Here is a 15,904-nt window from a genome sequence, read left to right on the forward strand (position 1 = left end):
TTGACGACAAATTCAAATCTGTTTTCAGAATTTTTATCGCTTCAATAGATCAATTGGAATGTTTGGCAAAAAAACACGTCTAAAATACTATTTAGCGCGTGTGTTAGACAAAAAACAGAAAATCACGGTATCAAATCCCCTTTGCTAATTTTAACATACATTTTGGTTTAAACTTCATCAATAATAATATTCAACCAATTAATGCATGATAGACTGTGATTTTGTATTGACATTTTTATTAAAGTTATATTACGAAATTAGTGGACAGTGGTAACCAAAATGTTTTTTTGGTTTACTATGAATAATATTTAAAAACATACTATTTTCAACGATGCTAACTTCTTACGTAGAAGTAAAAATATCAAAAAAAATACAAACGCTTATTCAAGAGATGACTATACATTTAGTAAATCGGTCCGAAAAAACTGGTTTTAGTCTAAAAAATCAACATTTATACGAAGGAGTTAAACATAGAAGAATAAAAATAGTTGAAAAATAGGTAAAAAAAATAGAAATATAGGTACCTAATAAAAAATGTGTACAAATACCTACTAGGCATCACATTTGAATATTCAATTCTAGGCTCGCATAGCTTTCACGCATAAAAACTCTTAAAATATCTTCTAATAAAGTTTTTACATTATTACAAATATTATCTCACACTACTTGGAGTATTGAAGTAGAAACTTAAATCAAACTATTTAAATCGTCAATACAATCCAAACTTCACTATGGTTCGATTATAATATATACTTCCTATAGCTTCTAACATTAAAATACAATTGATCGACATAAACCACTGCACAATGATTAAAATTACTGTAGGTACATTCAAATGTATCAAATGTTGCATCATCAAAAGTATTCAACCTCAGATTTGAAATAAACAGAGATAGACAGAGAAGAACAGAGATAGCACTACAGTATGCCGCAAAAACTAATTTGTCTATCATTAAAACATCTTAAATTATTTCACATGCTTATTATAATAATTATTTATTCAAATGAATATATTTTTGAAGTAAGTGTTGAAACTAAAAATGGGAAATTTGTTGACATTATATAAGTACCTGAAAAATTATCCAAATTTATTTTTCATATATTGCTCTGTTTGCGTTTGGTTGGGGTTTGTTGGCCACTGTTTGGAGCATTACCGGTAGCTCCATTTTCAAGTTTGGCTAATTTTTTGTACTGCGATGAGTTAATAAATCTTGGATAAGAATCCCTATGCATAAGCGTGTAAATTTGTAGCTGAGCTTCATCGAACATATGAGATGATGGTTGATTGATGTTCTTATTGACGATATCACGAACACGAGAGTCTAAACTCACCTAATTAAAATAAATAATACATTTTTTAAATAAAACTAAAATTAAAATTGGTACTTACGTATAATCCGGAATACCTGTATTGATTGAGAATTTACCTTCCACTGGCTATGTATATATTTCTACTCTCCAAAATTCTTTTCATAAACATAAAATACAATTTTGTTTTGAGGGGAAAATACAGTAAGACTCATTTACATAAATAAGTACCCAATGAAATAACAGGTATACAATTAATATAATAGTTATTAGAATACAATTTTTACCTATAGATATAGTTAATAATTATTTATTTTGGTTTGTATATTAGACATTTTTTATGTGTCTCATAAATCATAATTGAATTAAATAGATTTCCTAGCATTTATTATACTCAATTTTCTTCAATTGATTTTGTTTATATATTACACATATTCTAAGTAATTATATAGTATAGACTATAGGTATACTATTATTTACGTATTAGTATGTTAGTTATTATATATTTATATTAATTTAAAAAAAATGAAAAACCAATGTTAATTCAAATAATACTTAAAATACAATTTACTGTGGTATTTGGTAGTCCAGTAAATTCTCAATTGAAGCAGGTACTCAGGATAATAATATGTAAGTACCTTAAAATGTAAACAAATAATAGCTCTTGCCTGCTGTAATACAACTACAATTTACAATATAGGTAAGTACCTCCAAAAATACCGAAATATAAACACTTACTTCTTTAGGAGATAGAATCGAAATGTAATCTTCGTAAATGAACCGAGCTTTTTCTTCTATTACATCAGGATTCGATTCTTTTTTTAACTCTTCTACTGCCATCCAGAACAATATGTTCTCTTCGCTGTATTCGCATCGTAAGAAATCACGAAATATCTTTTTTCCCGCTGCGTAAATAAAAATAAGAATAATAATAAATAATGATAATTGATATGTTATACTATTTTAGCACAATTATAAAATAAAGATATAATTATAATTTATAATTATAATATATAACAATATAATAATAATAATTATTATTATTATATTATGCTTTATATAAAATGTGTATATGTGTGTCAGACGTCAGTAGAATATTTACTGGAGATAAGGAAGATACAGGTTTTCCTTTACCTTGGTTTTTTTTTTTTAGTTCCAATACTGAAAATATTATCCAAATTTAACCTATTATTGAACATTTTTTCTGAGCGGAGCGATGAATGTATTGATTTTCCAATGGTTTGTGTATTTTTTTTATTATTTTTTTTTATCATCATTTAGGTTCGGTTTGGAACAGTAAAAAAGCTTGGATTTCTTCAACAGTATCTTTTTTGATAGAAAAGTAAATCTAGTTGGTACTTTAGGGGTCAAAAGTAAAAATTTCCCAGCAGTTTTCAAAAGCACCCTTAAAAAAAAAAGAAAAATTAAGGAAAACCGGGAATTTTTACGCAAAATCTGTTTTCGAAAAAATCGATTTTTGTTTTTGGTGCAACTCTTAAACAAATGACCGTAGATACATTACATTTCTATTGGTTGTTTATATTACCATTTTCTAAACACCATAACATTTTCCAAATATTTTGACTTATTTTGAGCTATTTACGGACATTTTCAGTTTCCATTTTTTTTTTTATAAGCATTCAAGGTTCAGATTTTGACAAAATGTATCACATTTAAAAAATTATATTTAAAATTCAATAATTATTTTGTAGTTAAAAATTTATAAAATGTTCAACTTTTATAGCTAAGGATTGAAAATTTAAAACAAGGTTCCACTTAAATAGGTTTTTTTCCCATGGCATCGAGAACCGGAGGGAGGACTGCGTTAGCATTACGTCCCCTAACTTAAATAGGTTATACCTATATAAATTACTTTATTCACAATAATTATCATCAAATATACTTGGTAATATCATAGGCTGACTGACCGTTTTCGCTCAGAATCGGTTTTCTTATACAATGATATTATATCATTGAATTCAAATTTAACACCATACATTACAGTGACCCACTTGTAACCTACTGTACAGCAGAGTGCATCCACTTACCCAATTTTTATAAATATTTCTTTCAGTTTTCATATTAATTTATACTTAAATAGTGAAATTGTAGTATTGATGAATAGGTAAGAAAACTTTGATGAGTACTTTAAACAACTTACATTATATTCGTGAGAAATGTATTAATTCGATACTGGTGAATGTGTATTTATGTATGCATAAGAATACTAATCACACTTTAATATTATATTATATTTACTAATAATTATTACATTATATAACATCAGTTTAATTACCAGGACACTTTAGAAGTCGGTCAAATGATTTGCTCCAACTTCGTATTTCGTCCAACGGAGGCCTGTAAAGATTATACTAATTAAAAATTGTTAACATAGGTAGTTGATAGGTAGTATGAAATGAAAAATAAAAAATTGAAAATATGACATAAAAGGAGACGATTGTCTCGAAGCGTCTATTAGTTTGGTAAAAATATGCGAATCTCTTTATATGCCTTCAATATTTTAAACAATTTAAATTTGTGAATATTTTAGATCCAAAACCTAATATATATAATAATTCTTAAAAAAACATAATTGTTATAAATGTGTCTATAAATAACAACAAATGTAAATCAAAATAATGACAGTTTAAATCTGTTACTAACTTTTGTAACTAATATCTGCTATACAATATTATTTTGTATAGCTGTATACGTATATACATTTACGATTTACATAAACTTACCTTAGCTCTACGGGATTTTCGATTATGCCACCGCTAGACCCGTTTCCGTTTGTTTTGGGGGGATGACCTTTTAATGGGAAACTGAAAGAATACATAGGTAAGTATTGTTAACTCAACATATTATTTTCCGTGTTGAGTTTATCAGAATACATCCGATATTTTATTACAGATCAATAATCATAATTATATTATATATGTCTGAATAAATTAGTGCGTGGTGTATTAATAAATACTAATATCTATGTAAAAATACATTACAATTTTCAAATCGGTTTAAAATGTTTAGTTTGAATTGTTATTATAAGACATAAGTTATATACATAAATGTATAACTATGAATATAATATCTATATTATAACTTATACGTATAAATTATATTGTATACAATTGTTAGGAAGAAAGACTGTAATGGACAAGAATTGAAAATATTTTTTAATTTAAATTGTTATATATTAATACAGCACATAATCAAGAATATACCATAATAATTTTGGTATTTTACTCTTAAATTTCATTTATAATTTTAGATATAATTTTTCTTTATTAATACATAATACTTACCAAAAACGATCCCTGTATGCGTGAAAATTCAAAATAAAAAGCAACAAACCGTATGTTAGAAATAAGTACTAAAATTATTTTTTAAAAGCTCTAAAATATTATTTTTAAAAAATCAGTATGAATGATTAATTTTATCTAAGGAATAAAAATGATAAACAATATTATATTATATTTAATGCATTTATTAAAATATTAAGCTTTTCAAAGTCACATAACTATTAATTAATGTATCACATTTTAAATACGATATAAATACAGGTTAATAATAATTAATTAGACTAGGTGATAAATGGTATAAATAATAAATGCAAACATAATTTTGATTATCTTCTTGTAATAATTTTGAAAGTAATAACCATTAAAATTAATTCTTACACAGTTGATGTGTGTATTATAGTTATGAAATTAAACCTTATATTTTTGTTAAGTTTGATTACTATACTATTAAATTATAAATATAAAAAACGAAATTCATATTGATATTAATGTTGTTTATAATTTTTTTTAGTGTTATTCAATTTTTTAGTTTTAAAATATACTATATGCTCATATTTTAATATCTCAAAAAATAATTTATTATCAATCAATGATTAAAATATTAAATTAATTAATGGTTTTTTGTATTTGTATAAATTTAAAATCTAACATCTAAATTCGTCCTTATATTAAACAATTTATAATTTTGTAATATATTTTGATAAGTTATTTAACTAATTACGGATGCGGGATGATGATTTAGTGAGTAGGTCTTTATACGCTGACGTAGATGCATACTAATGGTAACGGATAAAGTTTTCAGAGCCCGTTGCATAGTTTGTGTCATGGAGATTTAGGGTTTGTTAATAATCTATTATTAATTTTTATTATGTTATAATGGTAATATAATATGAATTGTTAGTAAAAATACCATCGAACATAATAAATATTTATGTGTCATATTTATGGCACATACAAATAGGCACCTACACTCGTGGATTAATAGTGGAATTATTGAAAAATACCAAAGACTATGTTAAAAATGTAATTTTCTATTATTCTTGTAAATTGTCTGGAATTTCTCAGAAATATCACAAACGAGAGTTTAGATACAGATATTAAGTATACATGAAGATTAATTTTATATTTAAATATAAAATTAACACTCCAATATTATTACATACATAATTTTATTATAGTTTAAAATAAAAATTGTTTATACAGTTAATGAATAAATTGGTTTTTACTTACCATAACTTGCATATCCTACTCCTGTACGCATGCAAATAAACACTGATTGTACACAAATAAATCAATTAAAATAAGTTTTAAATAAAAAAAAACATAAAAATATCTTTTAGAACTTAATTCAAATATGTTATAGCATTTATTATTTTAATGTTATATATTTATATAGATTATTATTATATGTGTGCTTTAAATTGCCAACTAAAAATATATATTATACACATTCATGTATAATATGTCTTTACATAAAATATTAATTCGATATAGGTACTAAAATTTTTATTTTTATGCACAAAACATATAATATTAAACTTTTTTTTTATTAGCTTGTCGTGGAGAAACGACGACAGTGTTCTAATGGTGTCAAGCAATATGTGCCCTCAATTGCCTTTTCCCAGATGAGTGATCACCTGGGAATTCAAGCGGAAACGACACATAATTGCCCTATGCTACTTATTCGTGCCATTTAAATAATTATTGATACATAATATAATTTCATGGCTGAAATATCATAACATAAAATAAAGCAACAACTTTCTTTATGAAAAAGTTTAATCATGTTCTCAATATGTATGTACTATAATTGTATTATATTATATATTATAATAATAAATTAATGTAAATTAGTATTGCTTATATTTTTACTTTATTTTTACTTAAAAACATTGGTTTATCAATTAAAAATAAATTAACTAGCTAAAATGTATACATACAACTATTAGTTATTAATGTATATACTATACATATATTATATTAAAGTGAAACCTCTATTTGTGAATTGAAATTATATCAACAATAATTAAAAACAGACGTTTAATTTTTGTTAACAGCTAACAAATTAAATACAACAATGCATTTTAATCTTTGAATAATAGATACCACAATTAATGACCGTGGACGCGTCTGAGTATCGCGATACTCGTTATTTCAATCACTTTGCCAATTAGCATATAATATATTATATTAAAATATATTTTTTATTGAATAATTATAGCTTAACAGAATTTAAATAAATTTGTTGATGTTAACAGTTAACAAATATCACTTTTAATAAACTATAAAGGAATTACTTTAATGTAGATATTACGGGTAATATAGAATATCAAATAGTGTAAACAGCAAATAAAACAATATTTGTGTGTAATTTTATTATAATTGTTTTTATTATTTAAGAATTTTGATAAATATTTAAATAAAACATGACTATAGTTAATTTTTATATAATGTGATAAATCAATTATATATTTTGTCAATTTTTTTTTTTTTAAATATTACACATTTAGCTATAAGAATATTATTAATATTATAAAATAAAATAAGGGGCTCGATGGTTGCCGGTTGGCCTCAGTCACTAACATGTTCTGAGGTCAAGCATCGGCCGACGTCACTAGTTCACGGACGGGTGACCACCGGGGTTTTAAGTGATGATTCCTCGCCCCATATACACGTTTCCTCAACCAACCGTAACCTCTTACAAAATCCCGATGTCTATAGTTTCCGATGCTTAAGATCAATAAAAAAATAATAATAAAATAAAAACCAATAGAAATTTCACTTTAGTTATTTTTATTTTATATCGAAGTTATAAAAGTAACATTAATTTGTATAGTTGATACAATCAACCACCCCATAATGATTGATCAGCCAAGTTATTATGATAACCACTGCTTCGTACGCGTAATATTTATCGAACGTTTGTATTATATTGTATTATATATATAATATATTGTGTTTTTAATTAATAAAATGGAATCAAAATTGTATAATATTTGAACAGGTTTATGGAGGAGATAAAATTAACAACTCTTCTATTAAAAATTAAAATGTTATGAAATAATTGTTTGCCTATTTAAATCTGTTGAAGGTTGACAAAAAAGTTTATTCAAACACAATGAACCAGAATGAAGTGTTGACTGCAGTATTAATATATTACGTATAATAAATTAATTGAAATTCAGAGTACCTAACGTCACAGAAGGCAATCATAGTACTAAGTTAAACTAAGATCACACATAATTGTAGAAAAAAAAAAATTTAATTAGTAGTCCACATTTTGCCATATAAACGTATACAAAATAGTATATAACTTTTTATTTAATTTTTATTCTACAACGACTATTGAATATTACTATAGTGTTTGAAAAATAATATGAAAATATATATTCTTACCAAGAGCATCCACAACAACAACACCAACAAGATATGCATGGATGCTTATGAGCGCTCGTCACTTGCGTTTCAATGGCCGCGTTCGGTTCGGCAACGTCCGGAGGCACAGGCAGTGGGTCTGTCGGTGTACTGGGATTTCCAGGAGGAGTGAACCTGTGCCTGGCTGTGCACGGTGGCGACCCACCCTGTGATCCAACTGGATCGCCCCTTTCAATCGGCACAAGCACACTCATCTATACAAGGAAAAATACCATATTAAAAATAATGCATCTATACATGTATAAAATATATTTTTTATATACGACGATATTTTTTTTCTGTTTCACATAAATCACATGTTCTGCCAGAAATTATTAAATTAGGCAAGAGGTATGCAAGAAAAAAATGAGAAATATATAGACGATGGAAAAAACCAATTAATTGTGATATACTAATATATACCTAATAAACATTTACTACCTAGTTAAAAACTTGTTTTAAATAAATATAATTCATTAAATAAAGAACAAAATAAATTACAATTAGCAAAATACAACATATTATCATTGTTAACTATTGATAATTCTTCTTCAAACCTAAAATATAATATATTCAACTTTTAGATTTTATAGGTAATTTACTATTTTACAGTAATTTTTAAACACATTATAATAATTAATAAGTGTAAAAGCAACTTAAAAATATTTAAATAGCCTTAAAAATACTATATGTGGTTACACTGGTTGTAGCCAAAGTGTTTTAATAATGAAATTGATTATTCAATTAAGTTACCCTTTGAAATATACGTGAGTACGTGACTAATAACTTCAGTTTCCTTTTTTCACTATAATGCTAAATTAAAAGCATTGTATTTTTTTCCTCAAGGGTAGAATACATTACTAAAAGCTAAGCTAATGGATCTTGATTGATTGTTTGGTCACGTAATGTAAACACTTTGACCAAATCCAACCTCATGCTTTCTATCTACCTTTAGCTATTTTAATGATTTTATTAAATAGGAAAAGAATATACTAACATTGACTTATGAATAATCAATGACATTACTAAAATAACCTTATTGAATTCTTAAAAAATCTATATACCCAAGTTATAAATGTTACTTTTAAATAATTAACGTTACCTATATATTTATATATATATATAATTAGTCAGTTTACCAAGGTTACTGATTAATACATATAACTATGATGTGTTAATAATACTAAATACTCAATTATTCTAAGTGATATTTTAAAATAAGTTTCATATTTTCTCTATACTTTTTTGAGTTTTTTTTTTTGTATAATTTAAAGTATCTTTTCTATAAGTATCTATCTCATTCACCAATGAACCTTTTTTTTTCTTTAATAATGTAGATCAAAATCTGATTTTTGGAATTTTTAAATATACCTACTTAAATACCATGTTTTACATTTTTGAGATTTTTTTGTTCTTCTTAAGGAATGTCCTGTGGATGATACAAACTTGGGTTTTTCAAATGAGAGCTCATTTCCCATTTTTTACTGTAAAAATTTAGCAGTTGATATTGTTGAGCATTTTGATGTATATAATTAAAATTCGAACGAGTAGATTCCAAGTTATTAAACATTATGTATAACATTAAGACTTATGATAATAGTTTATAATAGAGGTATGCTTAAACACATATCATACTATAATAATACATTATGTGGCTTGGCGCGGCGCGTTGGCTCAGTCACCAGCTACTATACTAGTTCTCGGATCCACCTGGGTTCGTAGTAGCAAAAACCTTGCCACACATGCACGTGTTGCTTACCTACCGTAACAACCTACCAACTCTACCAACCCTACCATCCATAGTCCATAATCCCTACGTATAGATAATAATAGCCATAGTTGCCGGGCTCAAGTTCAAAAAAAAAAAAAATATTATGTATATTTATAATATAGTCAAGCACTATTATTATTGAAACAATTTATATAAAATTATAAATGCTAATATATTAATATTGCTTACAATCATTTTCAAAACAAGTAATATCATTTTTGATTTATCAAGTTATCTATCTATCTACCTCTTGTGAAATCCGCTGATTAAAATTGATAATAAACAGTACTTTTATAAAAAGTATAGTCATCGTAAATAATTACTGCTACCTACTTATTAGTAGGTACTTAAAGTTATCTTAGTCATAACGATATACAAAATTTGAAACAACGTCACATCTCTAATAATAAATTATTTTAGTTGACAATGTTTTGAAAAATAAATGTAACCATTATATTATTACTATAATTATTAGTCGAAGGCTCGAATTTTAAGGCAAAAATATTTTTTTTAATAATAATAGAAAAATAATGTTTGTATAAAATGTGTTTCATTTAATATCGAAGATAATAGATAACTATTTTTTTTGCCTTTTTACTTAGTTACCTTTTTGCTTTTTTGTATTTAATTTTCAATTTATCTGTTAGTTTTATGTATGATATTTGTATTAACGGTATAAATCGATAACAGTTTGTGAAGACGGCGCATTGTCGATGTTATGTTTAAAATTATTTTTAATGGGCTTTATTATCAGCGATATTTATCAATATCGCTAAATACTTGATCGAATATTTGGTATGGCAAGTTAATTTACCTTCATAAAAGTACCAATACTACGTCTTTATGGACACCAAAATACGAAGTCCGAACCATCAAAGTTTTTCAGAAGAAAATGTATGTAAATATATAGTAATAAATAGTTGATTTTTTTTTTTTTTTAATACAAGCTAGTACAATTTGACATAAATCTATTAAGTTGTTTAGTTTATTTTTATTTTCTGTTTTAGATTTTTCATAGTAAAATAGGTACCATATTAATAAGTAATTTCTTATTGATGTTAATAACTAAGAACTTGTGTTAAGTTCATTCATTACACGCTGTCACAGATTAATATACAGTAATAGTAGTCCAGAGACAAGTCAATAAGTCATACACATTTTTCTTGTAGATAAATGAGTGATACTATAAGATGATTCAATGATTGTGTATTAGTATATTGCACTAAGATATAGCCTTAACTCTGAATAAGTATACTATACATTTATAATGGATGTTTACAAAAAATAGTTTTACTAATTCGAAATCTATGCCCCTGAGTAAGACAGTTTTACGTGGCCTACTAATAATTCAATTAACAAATGCTAAATGGCTTTATTTTTAGCAATTCAAATTTATATAATGGTAATTTTAACTTCGTCAGACTTATAATAAGAAAAATGCAAAAAAATACCTACCACAAAAAGAAGAAAAATGCTAATTAAAATTTGTGTAATTGAATTTTGCTAGACATAGATCAAATGTCTGTTAAAGTGAACATCGTAAAAAGCACTAGAAAAAAAGTGGGTAAGTGGATGTCGCTCTACTGTACAGTAGGTTGCAAGTGGGTCACTGTATGGTATTAAATTTGAATTCAATGATATCATATCATTGTATACGAAAAATGATTCTAAGCGGAAACGGTTTATCAGTCTAGATATTTTATTTTATTATAGCCTGTAAGTTGAATTAATATTATGAATTACAACGAAATAACAAAATTCGTTATTTTTATTTGTTTCTATGGTGATAAACAATCGTTAGAAATTAAAATCTCATTTTTAGCAGTTTTTTGTAATTTTTATATTAAAATACAATTTTTGAGAATTAAACCATCATCAAAATTACGATTTTAGTATGGTTTGAAGTTTAACATTTAGACTTCTAAGATAATTATTTGTCATCACTAATCAGTTGAGTACACTAATTGATTGACAAATTTTTAGCACACCAATTAAAAATAGTATTTTTTTTATAAAATAACCTACTATTTTTCATATTTTATGCTTATTTTTCAAAGCACATTATACTATATTGTTTATAGTTTCAAACAATTATAGAATCAACATTTAATTCATCAACATAAAAATTACGAAATTTCTGGTCAAGCGGGTCAATCTTTATTTGAACAACTCAGGTCACTGGGAAATGTCCTGGTTGCTCACTTACACCCTTGAGCCAAACCGACACAGGTTTAATTAAGTAAAAGTGAAAGTCTTATTGTTTTCATGGTTTTATTTTGATCGTGAATCAGTTTTATTTAAATATTGAATATTAAATATTAATTATTTTATGCTTGAGTAATAATTTTTATACATTTAAAAGCGTATTTCTGATTTGAAAGATAGACATTTGTGTCGACATATATCACTCCTTAAGTGGTACATTTTAAAATATTGTATTAAAGTATAGGTATTTATAATTCCAAATATCATATTTTTAATAATATGCATTATTAATGCATAATAACAAAAAAAAGGAGTTAGGCATACTTGGTAAATTCCCTTTTTTCTTAGAAATTCTTTATTATTTTTGTAGATAATTTACTTGTTTTACGGCAATCTCTATTTATAATTTTATATTCCAAAATAGAATATGTTTAGGGCTACAGCAACTAGGAAATATCTAATATGGCCTTCTCAAACACAGTCTCCATAGTCCGTACCATCAACTTGCAATCGATATAAAAACTTTATGAAACTTTTGAAGAACTTCTTTTACTCAAAAATACAATCTTAAATAAAACCAAATAAAAGCACACACATAATTTTAAAACAAATAACTTTTCTGCTCCTCACAGAAATTAGAAATATTTCTATGAAATAGGCAATAAATTAATGTAAAATAGTAAACTATAATATTATAATACTTAGTTATTACTTAGAGTTACTTAAATACTAATATAGTAATATATATAATATATAAATAATGCACTTATCTATAGATAATATATATGTAACCTAAACTCGTACTTCGTAGTCTTACACGATTATTCACATAGTTTTAAATCAATTTTTATACTTAAATATTAATGTTAAATAATTAAATTATAAAGTATACCTAATTCTCAATTAGTCATTTTAGATTCTGAGCGGAGCTATAAATGTATTAATTTTACAAAGACGTATGTTTTTTAATTTTTTTTTGTGTTTGTGCACATGATAAGTGGTCGAAAAAATGCTTCAATTTTTAATTTCAGTATCATGGTCGATGGAAAATTGAATCTAGCTGGTGCATTGGGGAGGTGAAAATTAATTCTCAGTAAAATGACCAATTATTTTCAAAAGCACCGGGAAAAACAACTTAAAAATTAAGGAAAAACTGTAATTTTTACGCAAAATCGGTTTTTGAAAAAATCTACTTTGGTTTTTGATGTAACTGAAACAAATGACTGTTACATATTACAATTTTCTATACACAATCGAATTTTCAAAATATGTTGATTTTTTTTTAACTGTTTATGGACATTTTCAGTTTCCAAATTTATTAGTATTTTTTTTATGAATACCAATAAAATTTTATTTGTTAGGTAAAAAACTTAAAATTAAAATACAAGGCTCCTAATGTATTGTTACAAAGGCATTACTCATAAGTTTGTATACCTTCATCAAAAAAAAAAAATGCCTACAAAAAGTTTAATTTAATTTTTATGAGCGTTTGAAGTTTATATTTTTACAACATTAATACAAACAGTAATTCAAAACAGATTAACTGTAGATAGGTACATGACAATTTCACTGAATGTTTATTTTCTAATTTTCTATACACCATAAAATTTTTAAAATAATTTGACTCTTTTTGAGATGTTTACAGACAATTCAAATTTCAACTTTTTTTCTTTTTTTTCTTTAAATATCAATAAAATTTTATTTGTAGAGCCAAAAAGCATGAAAGGGTAATACAAGGCTCCTGACATAATGTTACAATAGCAGTTAAAAATATTAAAAATACATTAAAAAATTTTTTTTAAAGCATTTAAAGTTCAAATTTTGAAAATATGTGTAAAAGTTTAAAATTAAAAAATGATTTTGCAATTAAAAATTAATAAAATGTTCAGTTCTTATACCTAAGAATATGAACAGCGGCGGTTCCAGAGACTTGGTTGGGGGGGGCCTAATAGTTATAATTTTCACAAAATTTGTAATAACAAATACAAAACAAAAATTTTTAGAAATATATTATAGTAAATATATCTTTATAAATACGGGTTTTGGGCCTTGGGTGGGGGCCGCGGCCCCTAGCCCCCCCCCCTGGAACCGCCCCTGAATATGAATTTAATATTTAAAACAAGGTTCTACGGAAAAAGGTAAATAAATTACTTTATTCACAATAATATCATTAAATATACTTAGTAATATATTATTATATCATAGGCTGAGTGACCGTCTTCGATCAGAAACGTTTTTCTTATACAATGATATTATATCATTGAATTCAAATTTAACACAATCCATTACAGTGACCCGCTTTTAACCTACTGTACAGCAGAGTAACACCCACTTGCCCACCTTTTTAAAATGTATACATATTACATCTATTATAAAGCAGGGAGCTTAACCACCTAAAAATAAACTCAAGCCTCCCCTAAATTAGTATTATATAATATACAATAATATAAAAATGGAATGGAATAATCATAGTACCTTCTATTGAGGTTGACACTTTTTTAATTTTTATAATACGAAATGTCTGCATTGTATGATTTATCAAATACATCACTAAATTAATAAATACATTTTGAATTTCCAATACTATTCGAAAAATTATTCTTGACATTCTCCATAAGCTAATTTCTTAAGCTCAGTGACAACCATGTTAACTGACATTTTTTCAAAACCCGATTGCTAGATTCAATATTCTTTTATAAGTTGTGAAATTATCGATGGTCTTTGCATACAATTAGTTTTAAAGAAATCAAAAATGAGCTAAGTACTGCACAGACTAGCTTCAAAGTGCTAAAATAAATTTACGATAATAATTCGTCAATAATATTTGTTGTCAAAGTATTTTTCTTTTTATCAATAATAATAATGTACTTCATTTCAAATATTAAGGTTTTTATTTAATGCACTAAAATTAAATTATATAAAATTAAGTCATAAAAAAAATAATTTTTATTAATTAAAGTTGTTGTTAAAATTATATACGTACATTTTTATACACAAGTTTTAAATTAATATAGTATAATTGTTTTGTGTAATGTCAACACACTTAATTAAAAAAAAAAAAAAAAAAAAAAAAATGTTTTTAAATTGATATAATTATGTCATTATAATACACGAACAGCGCAGTTAGTTAAAAATATATATAACACGACCGCGACGACGTGCCACTATTATAACCGTATCTACTATCTATGTAAATTGGATTATAAGGAAATAGTTTTAAATTATTATATATTGAATGATGACAACTGAACAACTTGGAATTTCAAAACAAACAAAAAATTAGTATTATTTGACTAACTGTATTTTCGATGAATTATGAATTTCAACAATAAACTGTTTTTACGGATTGTCTTTTTTAAATAATAGTCACTTTTGATGAACTGTTCGGTTACTGGCACTATCTTGGAATAATATGTTCTTAGTGCCTCAAAAAAGTTTAACAGAAAAAAATAATTAAAAACTCATGCCTATTAATTGAGTCATAGTCTAATTGAAGCGTAATATTTATTGGTTTTACAATTATGTGGTTTTGTTCAGTAAGTCTGGAAACACTAGAAGTAATAAGTGCTCTAAAAATGGAATGTAGACTCATATTAACCAATGTCTACTATACAATATATTATTTCAAAAAAATCTTAAAAATAATTCACATTCATAAACTTAAATTTAAAGCCTGAATACAAAAGTTCGATTCTATCCACGAGGGATGAAGCATGGCAATATTATAATAACAAAATATAGTAATCAAATAAACATATTTTAATAACCTTATTTTTGAGTTTTAATGCTACTTCTTTCTTAGTTCTAACACAGTACGAACTTCTAGATTGAGTTTAATGTTGTATTGATAGTTAAAAGCATTTTGTTAAGAGTGTATAAATATACAACCAGTAATGAATGTATT

The 15,904-nt window shown here is 25.4% G+C and overlaps 1 protein-coding gene across 2 annotated transcripts in view; it reads right to left on the reverse strand.

The window, feature by feature from the left end:
• Positions 1 to 15,904, reverse strand: part of LOC100168829 (regulator of G-protein signaling 17) — a 30,182-nt gene that overhangs the window by 3,443 nt on the left and 10,835 nt on the right. Inside the window, exons 2-8 of one of the 2 annotated variants that reach the window (XM_001951374.5) lie at positions 8,007 to 8,239; positions 5,841 to 5,861; positions 4,614 to 4,625; positions 4,053 to 4,133; positions 3,605 to 3,666; positions 2,047 to 2,213; positions 1,071 to 1,332 (exon numbers count right to left, since the gene is read on the reverse strand). In XM_001951374.5, coding sequence (XP_001951409.1) covers positions 1,096 to 1,332; positions 2,047 to 2,213; positions 3,605 to 3,666; positions 4,053 to 4,133; positions 4,614 to 4,625; positions 5,841 to 5,861; positions 8,007 to 8,239 — 813 coding nt within the window. In that variant the 3' untranslated portion in view covers positions 1,071 to 1,095. Of the gene's footprint in view, positions 1 to 1,070; positions 1,333 to 2,046; positions 2,214 to 3,604; positions 3,667 to 4,052; positions 4,134 to 4,613; positions 4,626 to 5,840; positions 5,883 to 8,006; positions 8,240 to 15,904 lie in introns of both variants that reach the window. The other variant, XM_008187638.3, reaches the window with a different exon arrangement.

The sequence above is a fragment of the Acyrthosiphon pisum genome, chromosome A1 (genome assembly GCF_005508785.2).
Source record: "Acyrthosiphon pisum isolate AL4f chromosome A1, pea_aphid_22Mar2018_4r6ur, whole genome shotgun sequence".
In the NCBI taxonomy this organism is placed as follows: domain Eukaryota; kingdom Metazoa; phylum Arthropoda; class Insecta; order Hemiptera; family Aphididae; genus Acyrthosiphon; species Acyrthosiphon pisum.